Source organism: Jatropha curcas, chromosome 1, assembly GCF_041381405.1.
Source record: "Jatropha curcas cultivar XTBG-Jc1 chromosome 1, XTBG_Jcur_1.0, whole genome shotgun sequence".
NCBI classification, from domain to species: Eukaryota; Viridiplantae; Streptophyta; class Magnoliopsida; order Malpighiales; family Euphorbiaceae; genus Jatropha; species Jatropha curcas.
Window position 1 is genome coordinate 34,529,858 of NC_143151.1, and position 17,436 is coordinate 34,547,293.

Consider the following 17,436-nt stretch of genomic DNA (forward strand, 5'->3'; position numbering starts at 1 on the left):
CACAAAATTTTAAATATTTAATTAATCTAATATTACAAGTTGAAGTTTTCAATAAAATAATGTTATGAATTAAATTATTTAATTTATGCAATTTTATAAGTCACTTATTCATTTTTATTGTATAAAATGAAATAAAAGAGAAATATTATAGTACAAAGCATATTAATAGAATTACCATCATAAACACATTAAACAGCAGAATAGAGTGCAAAATTCCAGACTGAAAGGATTGCACAGGATTTTCCACTGAACTACTGCTATCTCATTGAATATGTTAAAAGGTATTTACTGCCAAATTGTACAATGATCACAGGAAGAACAAAAAATGCAAAAAGAACCATCCCAACATAATAAAATAGACATGAGTTGACTTGAACGCAAGCAAGCCGGTGCAGCTCGTAGCTTCCTTCCACGCATAAGCAGCAGCTGGTCTGGATGAAACAATGGTCTACTGAGGTGTTTGGGAATGAGGCGGAGGACCTGGTGGTAGTGGTGGAGGCATACCAGATTGATTTCCAGACTGAAAAGAAGCAACCTGCTGTGTTAGTTCCTTTGAAAGGTGTTATGTTTCAATTTCAAACTATTGTCACATCAAATTCTTTAACTGTCTCTGCCAAAAATATAAGCTATTGAGCAACACCCTAAAGTCTGTCATTTCATGGTTCCACACATGTTATTTGCTCAGACGGAACATACCAGGTACATTGCTTGTGAGTATTAATTAATTTACAATGTTAGTGATCATCATACCTGGTAGGGATTAAACCCTGGCATCATTGGCATCTGTCCACCTTGCGGCCGATTGAATGGACCACCTTGTGGAAACATTTGACCCCCAGTTGCATTCGATGGGCCTTGCATATTTGGTAGGCCATTAGGAAAGCCCCCAACTGGAGGGGCAGCACTTGTGGGTAAGGGTCCAGAATGCATTGGATTCATGCCCATAAAATGGCCTTGTTGCATTGGAGGGACCATCTGATTCATTGTACCTTGCATCCCCTAAAAGTAAATGCGGGCATATTTAAAAATTACAGTGATTCAACAATAGTAACTTGTTCAGATGTTTTTAAAAGACTATTTCAAAATCTATTTCGCATTAAAAAGTCATGAGACCATCTCAGGTATGTAGAATCGAACAAACAGCAAAATTTGATAAAAAGCAAATAAGACATATTTAACATACCATTGGACCAGGCATTGGCATTGGATGTGATGTAGGCATTGATGAAGGTGCAGGCAAGGATCCTGGCATTGATTGAGGCATAGCATGAGGAGGCATTTGTGGCGGGCGAGATAACTGAGGATGAGGAAGCAGGGGTAAATGTGATGGAGGCTGTAACGGCCGCATATGTGGTGGTGGCAAAGGCAAATTGGGCATTTGCTGAGGGTGTGCCTGTTGTTGCTGCTGTGGCATCTGCTGAGGATTTTGTTGATATCCCTGCTGCTGATTGGCAGCAAGAAGAGATGGATGTGGACCAGGAGGTAGAGGAGGCGCTCCTAGAGGAATGGACATTGGAAGAGGCTGTTTCTGCTCTCCCTGAGCTGATGTATCAATAGATGGAATCGTTAATGGCATTGCAGCTCCAACACCCGGAATGGTTCCTTCATTTCGAGTCAATCCAGGAGGAAATGGTCCTGGTGTTGTTGGTGCTTCAGGAATAGGAAAATTGCCAGGCAAGCGGCCACCAAGAGCAGGGTTTTGTTCACCATAACCTGATAAATACACAGACTAAAACTTAGAAGCTAAACTTGGGTAAGTTCTAAATTAGTACCGTTTACTGAAGAGATTGTGGCTTGAAAACCAGTGGAAGTACCACAAAACGTGATCTAATTTTGTACAAAATATCATATAGCTTAATAGACCATGATCAGCAATGTTCTACCTTGGTTCTGACCCATGTTAAATTTATCCCGAGCAGTGTCTCCTGGCCTATTTCTGCACCAAAACTTTGTTGTATGATCATTGCTACCACTGCAAAAGATATTAAGAAAGTTAATTATGCACAGAGGTGGCAGAAGCTCATAAGAAATTCAGCCAAAAAATGATTGCAAACAGTTCATGTATTAATGTTTCCATTAATTTGCTAGTCACTGTACATCAGAACCTCACAATGCACATACACAAATGGAGTTTCCTAAACATATAGGATTTGTAGTTTCCAGATCTTATCAGTTCAGGATCGATATAGTCATATAGATAGGTAAAATTTATAAGCAACATCTCTCTGACCACTCCACCATAGACCATGGGAAGAAGAGTAGTCCTACAGCATCTATCCAACTATAGTTATGCAGCACTGATCAAAGTTTCCAGTCTATTAATCTGGATTGCTATTTCTTTATTTTTAAATTCATAACTAAAAGGGGGCGATGAAAATCAAATCTGAGTATTGAAGAGTCAAAGATTGGTTTCATCAACTAGGGTTGTTCTCCTTTCTTTTGGATTCATATGCTTAAAGGCCTTTTTCTTTTGTGTGAGCATATTCCAGTGTGGGTGCTCTAACATTAAATGAACAAAGCATAGACTACCAAAAATCATCATCATAAATAATAATATCTTTTACCTGCAAAGAAGATATCCAATAGGATGCCATGCAAGATCCCACACACTATTATCATGAGCACTAGGAACTTCAATCTGGGGAGTCTCGTGCCTGTATATAAATATGCAAGATTAATTCCAAGTTTATAATATTCAAAAAAAAAAAAAAGCAAATGGCATTTAGAAAGAAGCAAGCAAAAAAATAAAAAAGAAGAGAAACAAATTTGACAATGTTCCCCTTCCTACATTGTTTTCCTTTGAATAATGTTCCATGCATCACCAAAAAATAAGAGAAAATATACTAAACAGAAATTTGTCTGCTGAATGAAGAGCACAACGAAAACACCATAGATGAGGGCATACAACCAAAAGAACAACTAAGCCTTGTTCCCAATCAGATGAGGGAATGAAGTAAATAAATTGTATGAACAATGTTCAGCATGTGGAAAAAATTTACCCAACAATCCAGTGGAAAATGGACCCATCAAAACTCCCACTGACAAAATACTCCTCATGAAATGGATGCCAAGCCAATGCTAGAAATGATTGGAAAATAACAATATTAGTACTTCCCCAAAGAAATAACAGAACAACTATAGATGGAAATTGAAATAAAAATTGCCGTTGGTTTTACAAATATTATATATGCTTATGTCAATTAATTTAAGTGAAGTTCTGCTATAAATTATATCCAGTATTCATTAGTAATTTGTCCATATTAGCCCTTCTACTTTTGTTTTCTTTTTGTTCGAGGGATTGAACAAAATTTATCCATGTACACTATGCAATATATGAGAGCTGTTACTAACCAGTCACATCCTTTCGGTGCCCGCGGAAAGATTCAAGCTCCTTCATTGCCCTAATATCATAAAGCTGGGAATTCCAAGAAAGAGCATAAGGTAAACAAGGTCAGAGAAGGAAAGAAATTGCCATTTTGAAAGGGAGCTCCAAATTTAGGCAGAAGTTTGCAACCTTAATGATTTGATCCTTTGCAGCAGTTAGAATCCAGTTACCATTTTGATTCCATTTGACACAAAGCACTGTATTTTTGTGGCCATGACTGCAAAACACATGAACAGCTTGTCAAAGTGGCAGCAGGTCTGCTTATAATTGCCATTACGTTGCTTCTGAGTTTTGGCTTTTAGCAAAAGCACCCCATTGGATTCTATGGACGAAAGCCAAGAAAAAAAAGATACCTTTGAAATTATTTTTTTCCTTTGGGTACACTGGAGGGCCAATAGTATGACTAACACCTAACAACATTAGGCCAAGGCAGGCCGACTGTGTCCTTCTAAGGAATGTACAAGAAGGGTCCAATGGGCAACCAAAGTGTCCAAAAGAATGCTTTAGCTAAAAGCATTCAAATAGCAGAACCAAAGAGAGAGATTTACAGTAAAAAATGCTTGTAATCACAAAGTCAATTTTGTACTCACAATGAGCAAAGTTCTCTCCCACTTTTAGCATCCCAGAGTTTTACAAGGTTGTCTTTCCCACCTAAGATAGGCCAATTGCGGGCATTAAGAAAAGACAATGGCAACTTTTATGAAGTTCAATAAATACATGACAAAGTCTACGGCAGACCTGAAACAAGTAGAGATTTTGTAGGGTGCCAGTCAACACTCTTGACATCCCAACCATGGCCTGCCTGAGTTTAAAACAACCACAGAGAACACTAAGGTTAAACAAATACATGCAACACAGAAAGTCAACAATCATTCCATAAAATTGTTAGATTTCTTAAAGAAATATGATACATATAAGTAATCTTATGTTAATTGCCTATTGTGTATTCCATTGAGTAATAAGTTAAGAGTGGACCTACTCCCCCAAAGAGGGAGAGGGAAGGAAGGCCCATGATTAACATCTGACCTGCTAACCCTAAGAAGGGCAATAAATTGAACAAACCTTCCTATCACAATGTTAACCAAAAGATATATCTAACATTAACAAAAAAAGTATCTTGACTAAAAACACAATAATAAGTTCACAATAAATCTGCAAACAAAAAGCAGAATAAACATATAATACATGTCTAATAAAGCACGCATGGGCGAGACAACCACTATTTGATTCATAAGAAGGATTATGTCACACATAATTGCAGCAGAAGTCATAAACTGCTACCAGAGTCAGAAAAACCAATCAAATTTAAGGCAACAGAGTTATTATCACATCTAACAAGTAGTAAAAGCACATTACCAGTTAATGAACGCTCTTCATGGCATCGAGCAAAGTCCCATACTTTGACAGTAGTATCATCAGAGCAAGAACAGAATTTCAAATCTGTCCTACAGAAGCTGTTCAAAGAGGTGCACTGTGAGATGCTTCATTGAGAAAAGATCACAGAGAATAGTTATGAAGCAAATTATTACTTACCTTAAGTCACGAATTGATTCTTTATGAGCAGATTTATGTGCCTTAACATTATTCATGTTGCTCTGCCAGTACCTAAAAGTTGCTTTACATTAACATCAATAGCACATGGAAGAAAATATATCCATCCAAAACGAACTATATTTATAATAATAATAGCTAAAGCCAAAGGTAATGGAAATTGTAGGAGATACATACTTAATTGTACCACCATCATCACCAGAGATCATCCAGTTGTCATTGTGACTCCATACCATGGACCTGATGGCTTGATCATGCGCCTACACGTTGAAAAACGCATGAGTCATCAATCTGATTCTTACTTCAAACTAAATCTATGGAAGTATCAGATAGGTATAATCATGCACCTGTAGAATCATTTCAAAGTTAAATGATTGTCCATTCCAAAGAGTGAATTCACCGCTTTGAGAACCAGTGATTAGACGTCTCCCATTAGGAGTCCACTGACAATGAAGAACAGGTTAGGGATAAAAATATAAAGCTTAGTTAAAGCATTTTAGATACTTTAAGAATATATAATGCAACAAGTCAAATAGAAAAATGAAAAACATCAGAATCAAAATATCATTGGAAAACAAAAATAAAAATTTGGCATGCTTATGTACATCCAAGTTCACACACATGCCAACATATGCCAATATACATGCATGCACCAATTAAGAAGACCCAGTCTCACTCATGTTACACCAACTTACCCGCAACAGCTGTAGACTAAAGGTCTCAAAGCAGCCGATTAATAAATTAATCAACAAAGGTAAGTGGATAGTTTCTTTACATTTTCTTATCCAAATTATGGACAAGCACCAGTTTTAAGAAGAAAAAAAAATATTACAGACAAGCACCACCTAATCATTCAATTTTCCCCGATTTTAGTGCGTTTCAACAAGCTACCTACTTATCTAGTAGCAACTAGTTCTTTCTACTATTATCTTTACAGCATAGGCTAAAACTACAGAGGGAAAAACATGTTTGAATCCAAGTTACAACTATAGAAAGAAAGTTGAAATAGCCAATTTAAAATGTATATATAGATAGTTAATATCTTGAGCTGGAAAAGGTTAGCTACATAATCAAAAGAGTGAATTCCAACCTAATAAATATGATGCTTTTCAACACTTTGTTTTACAAAACTCTTCAGAGCTAAAATCAACAACAACTAATTGAAATGATATTCCAAATGAACTTCCAATTCAAAAGTTCAAATTTAGAGACAAAATTTATGGACTCTATTCTTCCCTTTTCTTTATTTTAGTGAGAAAGATTTCTTACTGCGATCGCAATTACTCCTTTACTCTCTGCTCAACAAATTCATTGTTAAAATTAATGAAACACCATAAGTAGATGACAGAAAACATATAAATATAATGATGTCAAAAATTTAATGTCAATCTGACATACCAAAACTCGATTAATTGAACAACGGTTCTTGTTAAGAGATGTATGAACAAATTTTGCAGCAAAGCTTGTTGATGGGTTATCAGAATAGGCAGCTGTTGGTAACATCTGCAACAAAGATCAAAGAATGAGGAAAATTTAGACATTATTAACAGAGGAATCAACTGTGTGAGAACGAATACTTAAGTCAAGCATATTTGAGGAAGTGATATTATTTACAAACAATCTTCACTAACATCGATTGCTGCTGCTGGAGTAGCCTGCAATACTGTCCTGTCCCTCGAATCTCGCTGCCACATACGAATCTGCATATAACGGACAACAGTGCTCGTATAATCAACTGCTCTCCTTTGTGTAAGCTTTCTCATTCTTTTTGCACCGAAATTATCTCCATGAGCTGCTACAACCATTCAATAGATAATATTAGAACTGCACATAGAATATAGCTACATTGTGTAGCTATGACTAATATAGCCAAAAAATGTACAATTAGAATCTGACTGTCGTAAGAAGGGGGAGGAGGGCCAGGAGCAGGAGCTGAAGGGTGGTGATAATCTGAGGGATTGAGAGTAGTTGAAGAGGCAGAAGGCTGTCGCATCATTGGTGCCGGTGGCGGAGGACCTCTGAGGAATTCGCCGCCGCCTGGCTGTTGCTGCTGTTGGTGTTGGTGTTGCGGATCACCATACATCATTGTTACTGCAAAGCTTAAAATGAAACAAATGTCTCAAATGCAGAGTTAGTTAGTGGATAAGAAACTCTGAAACCTAATTCATCTAAGAGGATATTGGTGTGCCGATAGTTATCAAGGCCTAAACCCTAATTTGGGTCACCGGTTCAAGGAGAGAGCGGGAAAGAAAACGCTTATAAGGTGGGACGGGAAAAATATATATAACCTTGGGTTTATTGCGTGCCGTGCACGTGCAGTGCCAAAAATCTATTTTACACTTGGAAAACGACGAGCCCTTGTTTGAAGACAAGAACCGGGTATGGTTGCAGAGAACGACCAATCGTTCCTTAACGGGATTCTATCAAACGACAAATGTTTCAATGCTATCCAAACAAGATTCAACCTAACAAATTCTTGTTTTGGTTCCAAGTCTTTCTTTTTATGAAGTACTATAATAACAAAACAAGTCTTTCTTTTTATATAATTCTTGTTATAGTTCCAAGTCTTTTCATTACCTCGTTTAAGTCATGAAATGACCTCTTTCAACGTGGCCTCTCTCGATATGCAACATTCGTTGAAGTTAATCTCAATCTCTTCATTGCATCAGTTTGCTCTTCTTTTTCTTCTTAGCGTTAATCATTTACATTCACAATAGCTTTGGCGAAAAAGAGAAAGCATGGATGCAGCCTTGGTTGGTGGATCATTTCTATCTGCTTTCCTTCAGGTATTGTTTGACCGAATGGCTTCCCGGAGGGTTATTGAATTCTTCAAGTGCCAAATACTCGATCGAGGATTGCTGGAGAAGTTGACTATAACAATGAACTCTGTTGAAGGAGTTCTTGATGATGCCGAGGAGAAGCAGATTACCAGACCAGCTGTGAAACGGTGGTTTGATAATCTCAAAGATGCTGTGTATGAAGCCGATGACCTGTTAGATGAAATTGCATATGAAGCTCTGCAACGATCAGAGATGGAAGCTGCTGCCTTTGAAACCAGCACAGGTCAGTTGAGGAAATCTTTCTCTTCTTTGAATTTATTTGAAAAGGGGAAGCATCTTCAAGCAGATTTAGGAGATATTCCGGAAAGACTGGAAAAGATTCTCGAGAGACTTGAATTTTTAGTGAAACAAAAGGATGCCCTTGCTCTAAAAGAGGGCATCGAAGGAAAACCATCGTCCCAGAAAATTCCTTCAACTTCTCTGGTGGATGAGTCTGTTGTTTATGGTAGGGACGATGATAAGGAGGCCATAATGAAGTTGCTATTATCAGATGATAGATATAGTAACAACTTAGGTGTGATTCCCTTCGTGGGTATGGGTGGGATCGGCAAAACCACCCTTGCTCAGCTTGTCTATAATGACAATAGAGTATGTGAGTTCTTTGATCTCAAAGCATGGGTTTGTGTTTCGGAAGAATTTGATATTTTGAAGGTAACAAAAGATATGCTTGAGGAGTTCAATAGAAAGAAATGCGATATTATAAATTTTAACCAACTTCAACTTGACATAAAGGAGATACTGATGGGAAAAAGATTTTTGCTTGTTTTAGATGATGTTTGGACAGATGAATACTCTGATTGGGACATTTTGCATACACCTTTGAAATTTGGGGCAAAAGGAAGTAAGGTCATAGTTACAACAAGGAATGAAAACGTAGCATCAGTAATGTGCACTTTTCCTTCTTATCATCATCTGAACGAATTGACTGATGACAGTAGCTGGTTATTGTTTGCAAAGCATGCATTTGATAATGGAATTTCAGGTGCGCAGTTGGAGTTGGAAAAAATTGGTGAAGAGATTGTGAGAAAGTGCAAAGGCCTTCCTTTAGCTTTAAAAGCACTGGGGCGACTATTGCGTGGTAAAAGAAATATTGATGAATGGGAAAAGATATCAAAAAGTAATATCTGGGATTTGGCAAATGACAAGATTCTCCCAGCTTTAAGGTTGAGTTATCATTATCTCCCATCACACTTAAAGAGATGTTTCGCTTATTGTGCAATATTTCCTAAGGACTACGAGTTCGAAAAAGATGAAATAGTTCTTTTATGGATGGCAGAGGGATTTCTAGAAGCAGAAGATGTAGGTGACGAGTACTTTCAGGATCTTGTATCAAGGTCATTTTTTCAACGCTCAAATGGTGACCAATCATGCTTCATTATGCATGACCTCATAAATGACTTGGCTAAATTGGTCTCTGGAGAATTTTGCTTCTGGTTAGACGGAGATAATTCTTGTAATATTTCTAGAAAGACGAGGCATTTATCATACATGAGAACACTGCATGATCCTTTTAAAAAGTTTGAGCATGTCTGTAAAGCTCAACATTTGCGGACCTTCTTGCATTTAGATGCTGTGCAGTGGTGGGGTAGTCACATTGATACCGAGGTAATTAAAGATTTATTGCCAAAACTCATTCGCCTAAGAGTTCTGTCCCTATCTCATTATAATAGAATCACTTTGTTGCCTGATTCAATTGGGAAATTGAAACATTTGCGATATCTAGATCTTTCTAAAACATCAATTAGAAGGTTACCTGAAACTATATGCAGTTTGTACAATTTGCAAACTTTAATATTGGCATATTGTGTGTTTCTTGATGATTTACCAACCAACTTCACCACCTTGATTAACCTATGTCATCTTGATATTAGTTGGACAATTTTGGGAAAGATGCCATCAGAAATGGGTAAACTAAGAAAGCTCCAAAAGTTGTCTGATTTTTTTCTAGGAAAGGATAATGGGTCCAGCATTAAAGAGTTGAGGCAACTGGAACATTTACAGGGCAAACTTCGTATTTGGAATCTTCAAAATTCTGTGGATGCTATGGATGCTTTGGGAGCTAATATAAAGGGTAAGAAGCACCTTAAAAAATTAGATTTGAGATGGGATGGCAGTGCTGATGATTCACAACGTGAAAGATGTGTACTTGAATCATTACAACCTCATACCAATTTGGAGAGTCTTTCCATATTTGGTTATGAGGGTACAAGATTTCCAGTGTGGGTAGGAGATCCATCATTCTCAAACTTAGTATCCTTGAAGTTAGATGGATGCAAATACTGCTCTTCCATACCGCCACTTGGACAGTTAGTCTCTCTGCAAAAACTATCAGTTGCAGACTTTCATGGAATTCTGATTATTGGTCCCGAGTTCTATGGCAGTTGCATGTCTATTAAGAAGCCATTTGGATCTCTTAGAACTTTAAAGTTTGAAAGGATGCCAGCATGGCTAGAATGGACTCCTCATGTAGCTGAAGATGAAGGTGGAGCCTTCCCTCTCCTCCAAGAGCTTTACATTAGAGAATGTCCCAACCTAATGAAGGCCTTGCCTGATCACCTTCCATCTTTAACAACATTGGAAATTAAGGAATGCCATAAGCTCGAGCCCTCATTTCCAAGGGCCCCAACCATTCGTAGAATGAGTTTTGAGGACCATTCTCGTCGTATGGCCTTAAGTGACTTGCCTTCTGGGCTGTATCGTCTCCAAGCTGATGCAGTTTACAGCTCCATAGATTCCCTAGTAGAAGGAGCAATGCAAGCATATGAAAATTTCATCACTTTAGAAGAAATTGAAATAAAAGAATACTATTCACTCAGGTGTTTCTCATTAGAGTTGTTCCCAAAGTTAAAGAGACTTGATTTAGGGAGATGTAGAAATTTGAAGTCATTTTCTTTGCCAACAGGATTTTCCATGTTAAGTCTGACAGAGCTTTATTTATGGAATTGCTTCAATTTGAAGAGGCTACCTGATCATTTGCACCGCATCCTGCCATCTCTTGTGAAACTACGAATAGGTGAATGTCCAAAACTTGAGTCCTTTCCTGAAGGGGGTTTACCGTCCAAATTAGAATCTCTTGAGATCTCATGCTGCGAGAAACTCATTGCTAGCCGCCTGCAATGGAAGTTGCAGACACTTCCCTCTCTTACATACTTGAGTATTGATCGGTGCAATGACTTGGAATCTTTCCCAGAGGAAATGCTGCTGCCCTCCACACTTACCTGTCTTAAAATGAAGAATCTTGAGAAGCTGAAATCTCTGGATCACCAGGGGCTTCAACACCTGACCTCTCTTAGAGAAATGACTATCTGGAAGTGCCCTCAGCTCCAGTCCATGCCAAAAGAAGGATTTCCTGACTCTCTTTCTTCTCTAATTATATGGGATTGCCCCTTGTTGTCACAGAGATGTCAGCAGGATGGTGGGGAATATTGGCCCAAAATTTCTCACATCCCACACTTAGAGATTGATTGTGATGCTAAAACTCCGACTCAGTTCTGATGATTCTGCATTGCTTCTGTTCTATTCAGGTATTGCTAATTAGAGTTTCAACTTTCAATTAAAATTTTTTCATTTCCTTTTCTCCCTCTTCCAGTAACTGATTTATTTATTCTGTAGGAAAGACAAAGATTACAAATTTATAGACAAACAGTATCTTTTATTTACTTGATGAATCTCATTGTCAATTGTCAGCATTTTTGCTTAATGACATTGTTCATTCCTGTGCTTTCTATCTAAGCCTCCGTTTGATTCTGTAAAATAACTTACAGCAAAATATTTTCCACAATTTTTCGCTGTTTGGGGCGTTCAGGAAAATAAGTTAACAGAAAATATTTTTCTAGTCAAAGGAAAATTAAGTCATTTTTTAAGAAAAACAATTTTCCAGTCTCGAGAGAGTAAAACATTTTCCGGACATTGTCAAACCTTATAAATCTATATTTTTTAATTTATTAATCATTTTAGTCACTACCACCAATTATCATTTACCACCGGCCACCGGCGGTTTTCATAATTTATATATATATATATATATTTTTGTATTCTTCTTATATTTAATAATGAAAATTTTAAATTATAAAATTTCTATTATTATTAATATTTTTTATAGTTTTATGAGATAAAAACTTTAATATTTTTAACTAATTTTTCAATCTTACAACCCAATAAAGGAAAACAAGTCATTTGAAAAATATTTTTCTAAAAAAACTGTTTTCTGTTAAAATATTTTTTCTAAAGTTATTTTCCTGCAAGTTATTTTACAGAAACAAACGGATACTAAATTTATGTGGCTAATAGCTAATGTAAACTTTGAATATCCAAGTCATCCTCTATTTCTATTCTTTTCAAGTTCAGGATCCTCTACACATTGGAGAGTTTCAACTTCGATTATTTGCTGTTCCAATTGCAGATAGGCAAGGTTGATGAACAGGCAATGAAAGAGCTTCTAGCATAAGTCTCATTGCGGTGCCAAAACCAAAGCATGTGAAACGTTCATGGCTATTTGATTTAGCTTTTTCGTGATACTTAAATGGTGATAAAAAATGGTGACTGAAATATAAATTTTTATTATTGCATTAGTCTAAAAAAAACACTAAAAGGATATTTATATTTTTTTAATAAATAATAATAAATTATATTTATTCTTTGTAAAATAAGTTACTTGTAGGATTATAATTTATAATCAAAATATATATATACAAAAAAAGAAATATCTTGGCATTTCCAATTACATTGCAAACAATGAAAAGTAGTTGCTATAAATAACATTAATAGAGAGAGAGAGAGAGAGCAATTGGAAATATATTCCTAATTAAAATTCCAATAATGGAATATTTAAATCAATGGGTAACATTTGTTTGGATTTATAATTCAATTTAAAAGATGAAGCCCTAGATTTCAAATTCCCAAAAGGAATTGGAATTAAACCACATAGAAAAATTTATAAAAAGAGAAGTAAATTAATTCATTTTAGAAAAGAAATAAGATTATCCAAATATGGTAAAATAAGATTTTTCACATCTATTTAGATGAACAATTGGTCAATAAGTTGGTAATACCTTATACACTAATTTCAATAATTATTCTAAAAAAAATAAAATAAAACTAGATTTAAATGCATCAAATAAAAATAAAATAAATGAGATTACATCAATCTTGCATAAAAGATTTAATTTCACCACTCAACAATAATAAAATTAATTAAACTTGTAACTTCATCTTAAAATAAATAATAAATAAAAATAAACTTTAACTTCAAATTACTAGTTGGGTCAACAACATAATACCATTTATGAATAACATAATTGTCTTGTACATTACTAATTTGCTTATTCATAATAATTAGGGTAAATAAATATAGATGTAAAGTAAATTCACAAATGTAACATTATCCTCTCTTATAAAAGGAAATAAAATTATTATTTACCACAAGTGAAAATTGAATAGGAAATAAAATATTACTCTGTGGATAAAGATAAACAATGGATAACCATGAAATAGAAAATTATAAAGGTTATTTTCTTTAAAAACAAATATAATTATAATTAACTTGCCTTTTTTAAATTTATATTATAGATAGGTAATTATTAAATAATTAATATATATTTATAATTTTGATATCCTTTCTTTTCTTATTGATTTGTGATTGTTTTTCCTTAAAAAAATTTTTTTTTTCAAAATGTTATATGATTTACTAATATAACGTGTTTGTATCATGATTTTATATATAATATCAGTGAATTTTATCTTTTATTTTATTAATAATAAATCTTATAATATGCTCTTTAATAATAAATAATAAATATTTATTCTTTAAAAAACAAATAAGGGAATAATTATAATCAATTAAAATAAAAATTTATTTATATTATTACTATATTTAATATATATCTTATATAGTATAATATAATCAATTAAAATCAAATCATTAAAGTATTATATTCTTATTTTATTTAAAATATAATTTATTTATTATATAACGTAATTCCTTAGTTGTCTAATAAATTTTAGATTTAGAAATTAAAATCAAATTATTTTATTTTTTGAACTAATAAAATTTTTTATGCAAGATATTATACTTTTACTATATTTAGTATATACTTTTTATAGTGTATAATTTATTATTTTCTCTAATAAAATTTATAATTAAATATAAAATTATATATATATGCTATCAATTTTTAAATACATAAAAAGGATAAGTAATAAAATAAATAAATAATCTCCAAGATAAATAAGCAAAAAAGCAATTACTATTTAGAAAGCAAAAAACATTCACCAAATTCAAACAAAGCGAACCGCGTCTTTTAGACCAAAAAGCAAGGCGGGGCTGTGTGGGGTCTGATCTCGGGCCCACCACCTCCACCTCCACCACCCGCCTTCTTAACCTGTCCATCTCCAACACAAAAGTTCACACTTATTAAAGCTTCTCTCTCTCTCTCTCTGTCTCTCTCTCTCTCTCTCTCTCTCTCTCTCATGTTCTTTCTTTTTTTTTCTTTCTTTCTCTGCAACGAACAGTAATAAAATATATATGTATATATATGTATTCTTGGCTTTATACCCACGCCTCCAAAATCACCTCCTCCACATTTTTCTCTCAAAAAGCTAAAAACTAAACCCAAACCAACACCAAACCAACACCGAAAAAAAAAAAAAAAAAAACAAACAATCCTCACATCTTTCTCTCTTTTCCTCTCTGTCTATCTGGAAGGAAAAATCAAGGAAAAAGTAACCAAATACACCGAAAACAACACAATCTGCATCAACAGGAAACAAGAAACAAACCCAGTTTCATATTATAAGATAATTTTCTGTCCTTCACCTACCTTCAAAAAGCTACAAAATAATCCGCCCCAATTGTTTTTCTTGTTGCCGGAATTTCTTCCGTTCATCAGAATCATCATCGGATCATTTGCAGCCTCGAATTGAACGGTTAGGGTTGTTTCTTGTTTTCTTTATTTTAATCTTTGGTTTCGGTTGGTAATTAAAGTCTTGATTTTTGACAACCCTTTTGTAAGGTCAAGATCGTTTCCATTTTGATCTTTCAAAAGAAACCTTTCTTTCTAACCCAGAGAACAGAGAGGGAAAACCCTAATCATTTAATTTTGTTATTTCTTGAGCTGCATCGATGGCAGATTTCGAAAATAACAAGGAATTCGCTGGTAAATCGAAAACTAGCACCATAGCCTCCTCTTTCTTTAACCGTTCCCTTACAATTCACTCGACAAAATCATCAGCCATAGATTATCTTCATTCTCCCTCCTCAAGATTATACAATTCCTTCGAATCCATGAAAGGGAAGGTTAAAAAGCTACGAAATTTATTTGAACCATCAAAATCCCCCAAATCAATCCTCAATGAACACCAATCCCAATTACTTACGCAAGCCAGCAAGCTTAAATCCGTGAAATCGATGGGGCCTGAATATAGTAGGTACTCTCTTGGGTACCTCAATAGCGGAATAAAATTACCAGGTACAGAGGATAGAATTGTGGTTTATGTCACTAGTTTGCGTGGGGTTCGAAGGACTTATGAGGATTGTTACGCAGTTAGGATGATATTTAGAGGGTTTAGGGTGTGGATTGATGAGAGGGATATCTCCATGGATTCAGCTTATAGAAAGGAGTTGCAAAGTTTGCTGGGAGAGAGTTTTGTGAGTTTGCCACAGGTGTTTATAAGGGGAAACCATATGGGTGGAGCTGAGGTGATTAAGCAAATGTTTGAGACTGGTGAATTAGCCAAGATTCTTGATGGGTTTCCAAGAAGACAAACGGGGTTTGTTTGTGAAGGATGTGGGGATGTGAGGTTTGTTCCGTGTGGAAATTGTAGTGGCAGTAGGAAAGTGTTTGACGAAGACGAAGGGGTGCCTAAGAGGTGTTTGGAGTGCAATGAGAATGGGTTGATTCGTTGCCCGGATTGCTGTTCATGATCTTCCTGCTGTACACATATGATTTGGTGTTTGGTTTTGGATGTTTTTTTGATGTATGTATGAATGTGGATGATGTATTAAGGGTTGAATTCAAAATATTGCTATTTGGATTCATGGGCTTTTTCCTTTCTCATTTTATTGTTGTATGATCATCGGTTAGGGGATCGGTGTTCATTTTTCTGTGAAGAGTGTCATGAGAAAATAATGGTCTGTGTTATCAAAACATCAAACTTGTTTGCGTGTTTTGCTAATAATTTATTCAAGGAGAGACTTTCTCCTTTATGGCATTGTAAATATTTAGTGGAAATGTAATGCAAAAAAAGAACAAAAAAGCCAATGTCCAATGGATGGATTGTAATGAGAATGGGTGTGTTTTATTCCCTATCATTTTGTTTTATCCTTAGTTGCTTTAGTTGCTGATTTTCATTTTACTAATGTTGTCCAACATTAGCATGAATGGTGTGCCAATGACTATAGATCAACCCAAACTTTGGTCTAGGTTGTGTTTGTGAATTGGTCACCATTGATGTTCAGTTTCTTCTGAAATGCTCTGTGATGTAATGAAATTTAGCAATTTACCTATTTATATTGTGCTTTATGGGGAGAACACTGAATACTCCGATGTAAAAAATGTTTGCTTTCTCCAAGAATGGATTCATTTGATTTCTTTAATTCACCGTAACCTTGTGTTTTTGTAGTTCTGCTCAGAATCATCCCTCTGCAGCTTCAAAAATGTTTACTTTTTTTATTCCCTTCCTTTCTTTCAATCTATTAGAACTGATGTTCTCTTCTTATCTGTAAAATATGTAGGATGTCCTTGTCAAATTACTTTCTTGGTTTGGTGGCATTTCTTTAAGGTCATAGTCTTCGGTTAACTTGTACCTATCTGAACTTCTTTAATGATTTATATATCAGAGCAGTTTTGACAGACCCGTAGATTGATCACCTTATCTTGAATTATGTCTTCTCCATTATGAATTTAAAGGTGATTTATGTGTGTCTTTTACCGTTCAAAATTTTTAAAGCGAAAGGGTTTATGGTCCAATCAAAATTTTTGGCCGTTGGACTTGGGACTTTGTTTGCTTTCGTTGAATGGTAGTAATTGTCCAGCTAATTCTACGGTGGCTACACAGTTCTAGATAAGTACATTTGAAATCTCTATATGTAGATAGGGGCAATCATCAAGCCAAGAATTAATGCCATTCAAAAATTTTCATATATCCCATTTACATTTTCAGATTGAAATCTGAACTAGGAAACAGTTAAAGCCTAGACTTTCTCAAAGACACGCGAGGCTAACGAACTCCCAACTTTTATCTAAAATAAAAGACCAGAAATATGTTAACCACCATTTAAGAATCCAGCACTAAAATTACCTTTCTCATGATCCCATGCTAGCTTAAATTTTGCATCTTTGTTATATAATATGCGGAGAGATAAACTTGCGCGAGAGCCAGAGAGCGCCATTGCTTAGTTTAGTTACAGATACTGTTTTCGTTTTTGAGCAACTAAAGAATTTAACAGATTGTTCAAATTTTGATCCACAATAACACGTTTCCGTCTTATAGCCAAAACTTTCTTCCATGAAAATTGAATCACACATGACATCGTTCACAACTTTTTATCTGATTAATGGAATTTCTGTTACAAATTTATCGTTTACAACTAAAGAATTTTGTTGATTGCTGAATGCCTTTTCTTTTAAGAGCTAAAGTTCTATAGACAGAAAGTCTATCGGC

At 35.0% G+C, this 17,436-nt stretch overlaps 3 protein-coding genes across 6 annotated transcripts; 2 read left to right on the forward strand and 1 right to left on the reverse strand.

The window, feature by feature from the left end:
- Positions 1 to 239: 239 nt before the first annotated feature.
- FY (Transducin/WD40 repeat-like superfamily protein) lies at positions 240 to 7,201 on the reverse strand. 2 transcript variants are annotated; one of them, XM_012213259.4, is made up of 17 exons: positions 6,833 to 7,201; positions 6,568 to 6,731; positions 6,335 to 6,439; positions 5,284 to 5,379; positions 5,114 to 5,196; positions 4,919 to 4,990; positions 4,742 to 4,839; positions 4,124 to 4,183; positions 3,976 to 4,036; positions 3,515 to 3,602; positions 3,352 to 3,415; positions 3,000 to 3,078; positions 2,565 to 2,654; positions 1,884 to 1,972; positions 1,184 to 1,713; positions 751 to 999; positions 240 to 520 (listed from the first exon to the last, which is right to left on the reverse strand). In XM_012213259.4, the coding sequence occupies exons 1-17, from the start codon at positions 7,020 to 7,022 to the stop codon at positions 449 to 451; spliced, it is 2,190 nt and encodes a 729-aa protein (XP_012068649.1). In that variant the 5' UTR covers positions 7,023 to 7,201; the 3' UTR covers positions 240 to 448. The 2 variants fall into 2 exon arrangements, with proteins under 2 accessions (XP_012068649.1, XP_012068650.1); XM_012213260.4 differs by having other exon boundaries at positions 6,568 to 6,728; positions 6,833 to 7,200.
- A 56-nt stretch (positions 7,202 to 7,257) lies between these two features.
- Positions 7,258 to 12,342, forward strand: LOC105631638 (putative disease resistance RPP13-like protein 1). Of its 3 annotated transcripts, none has more exons than XM_089720958.1 (2): positions 7,258 to 11,300; positions 12,119 to 12,342. In XM_089720958.1, exon 1 carries the CDS (start codon positions 7,675 to 7,677, stop codon positions 11,269 to 11,271), a length of 3,597 nt encoding a protein of 1,198 aa, XP_089577084.1. In that variant the 5' UTR covers positions 7,258 to 7,674; the 3' UTR covers positions 11,272 to 11,300; positions 12,119 to 12,342. The 3 variants fall into 3 exon arrangements, with proteins under 3 accessions (XP_089577084.1, XP_020533896.1, XP_020533897.1); XM_020678237.3 differs by having other exon boundaries at positions 12,124 to 12,342; XM_020678238.3 differs by having other exon boundaries at positions 12,179 to 12,342.
- Positions 12,343 to 14,222: 1,880 nt separating this feature from the next.
- On the forward strand, positions 14,223 to 16,084 carry LOC105631218 (Glutaredoxin family protein). Its single transcript, XM_012213258.4, has one exon. The coding sequence runs from the start codon at positions 14,897 to 14,899 to the stop codon at positions 15,695 to 15,697; it is 801 nt and encodes a 266-aa protein (XP_012068648.1). The 5' UTR covers positions 14,223 to 14,896; the 3' UTR covers positions 15,698 to 16,084.
- The last annotated feature ends 1,352 nt before the right edge of the window (positions 16,085 to 17,436 follow it).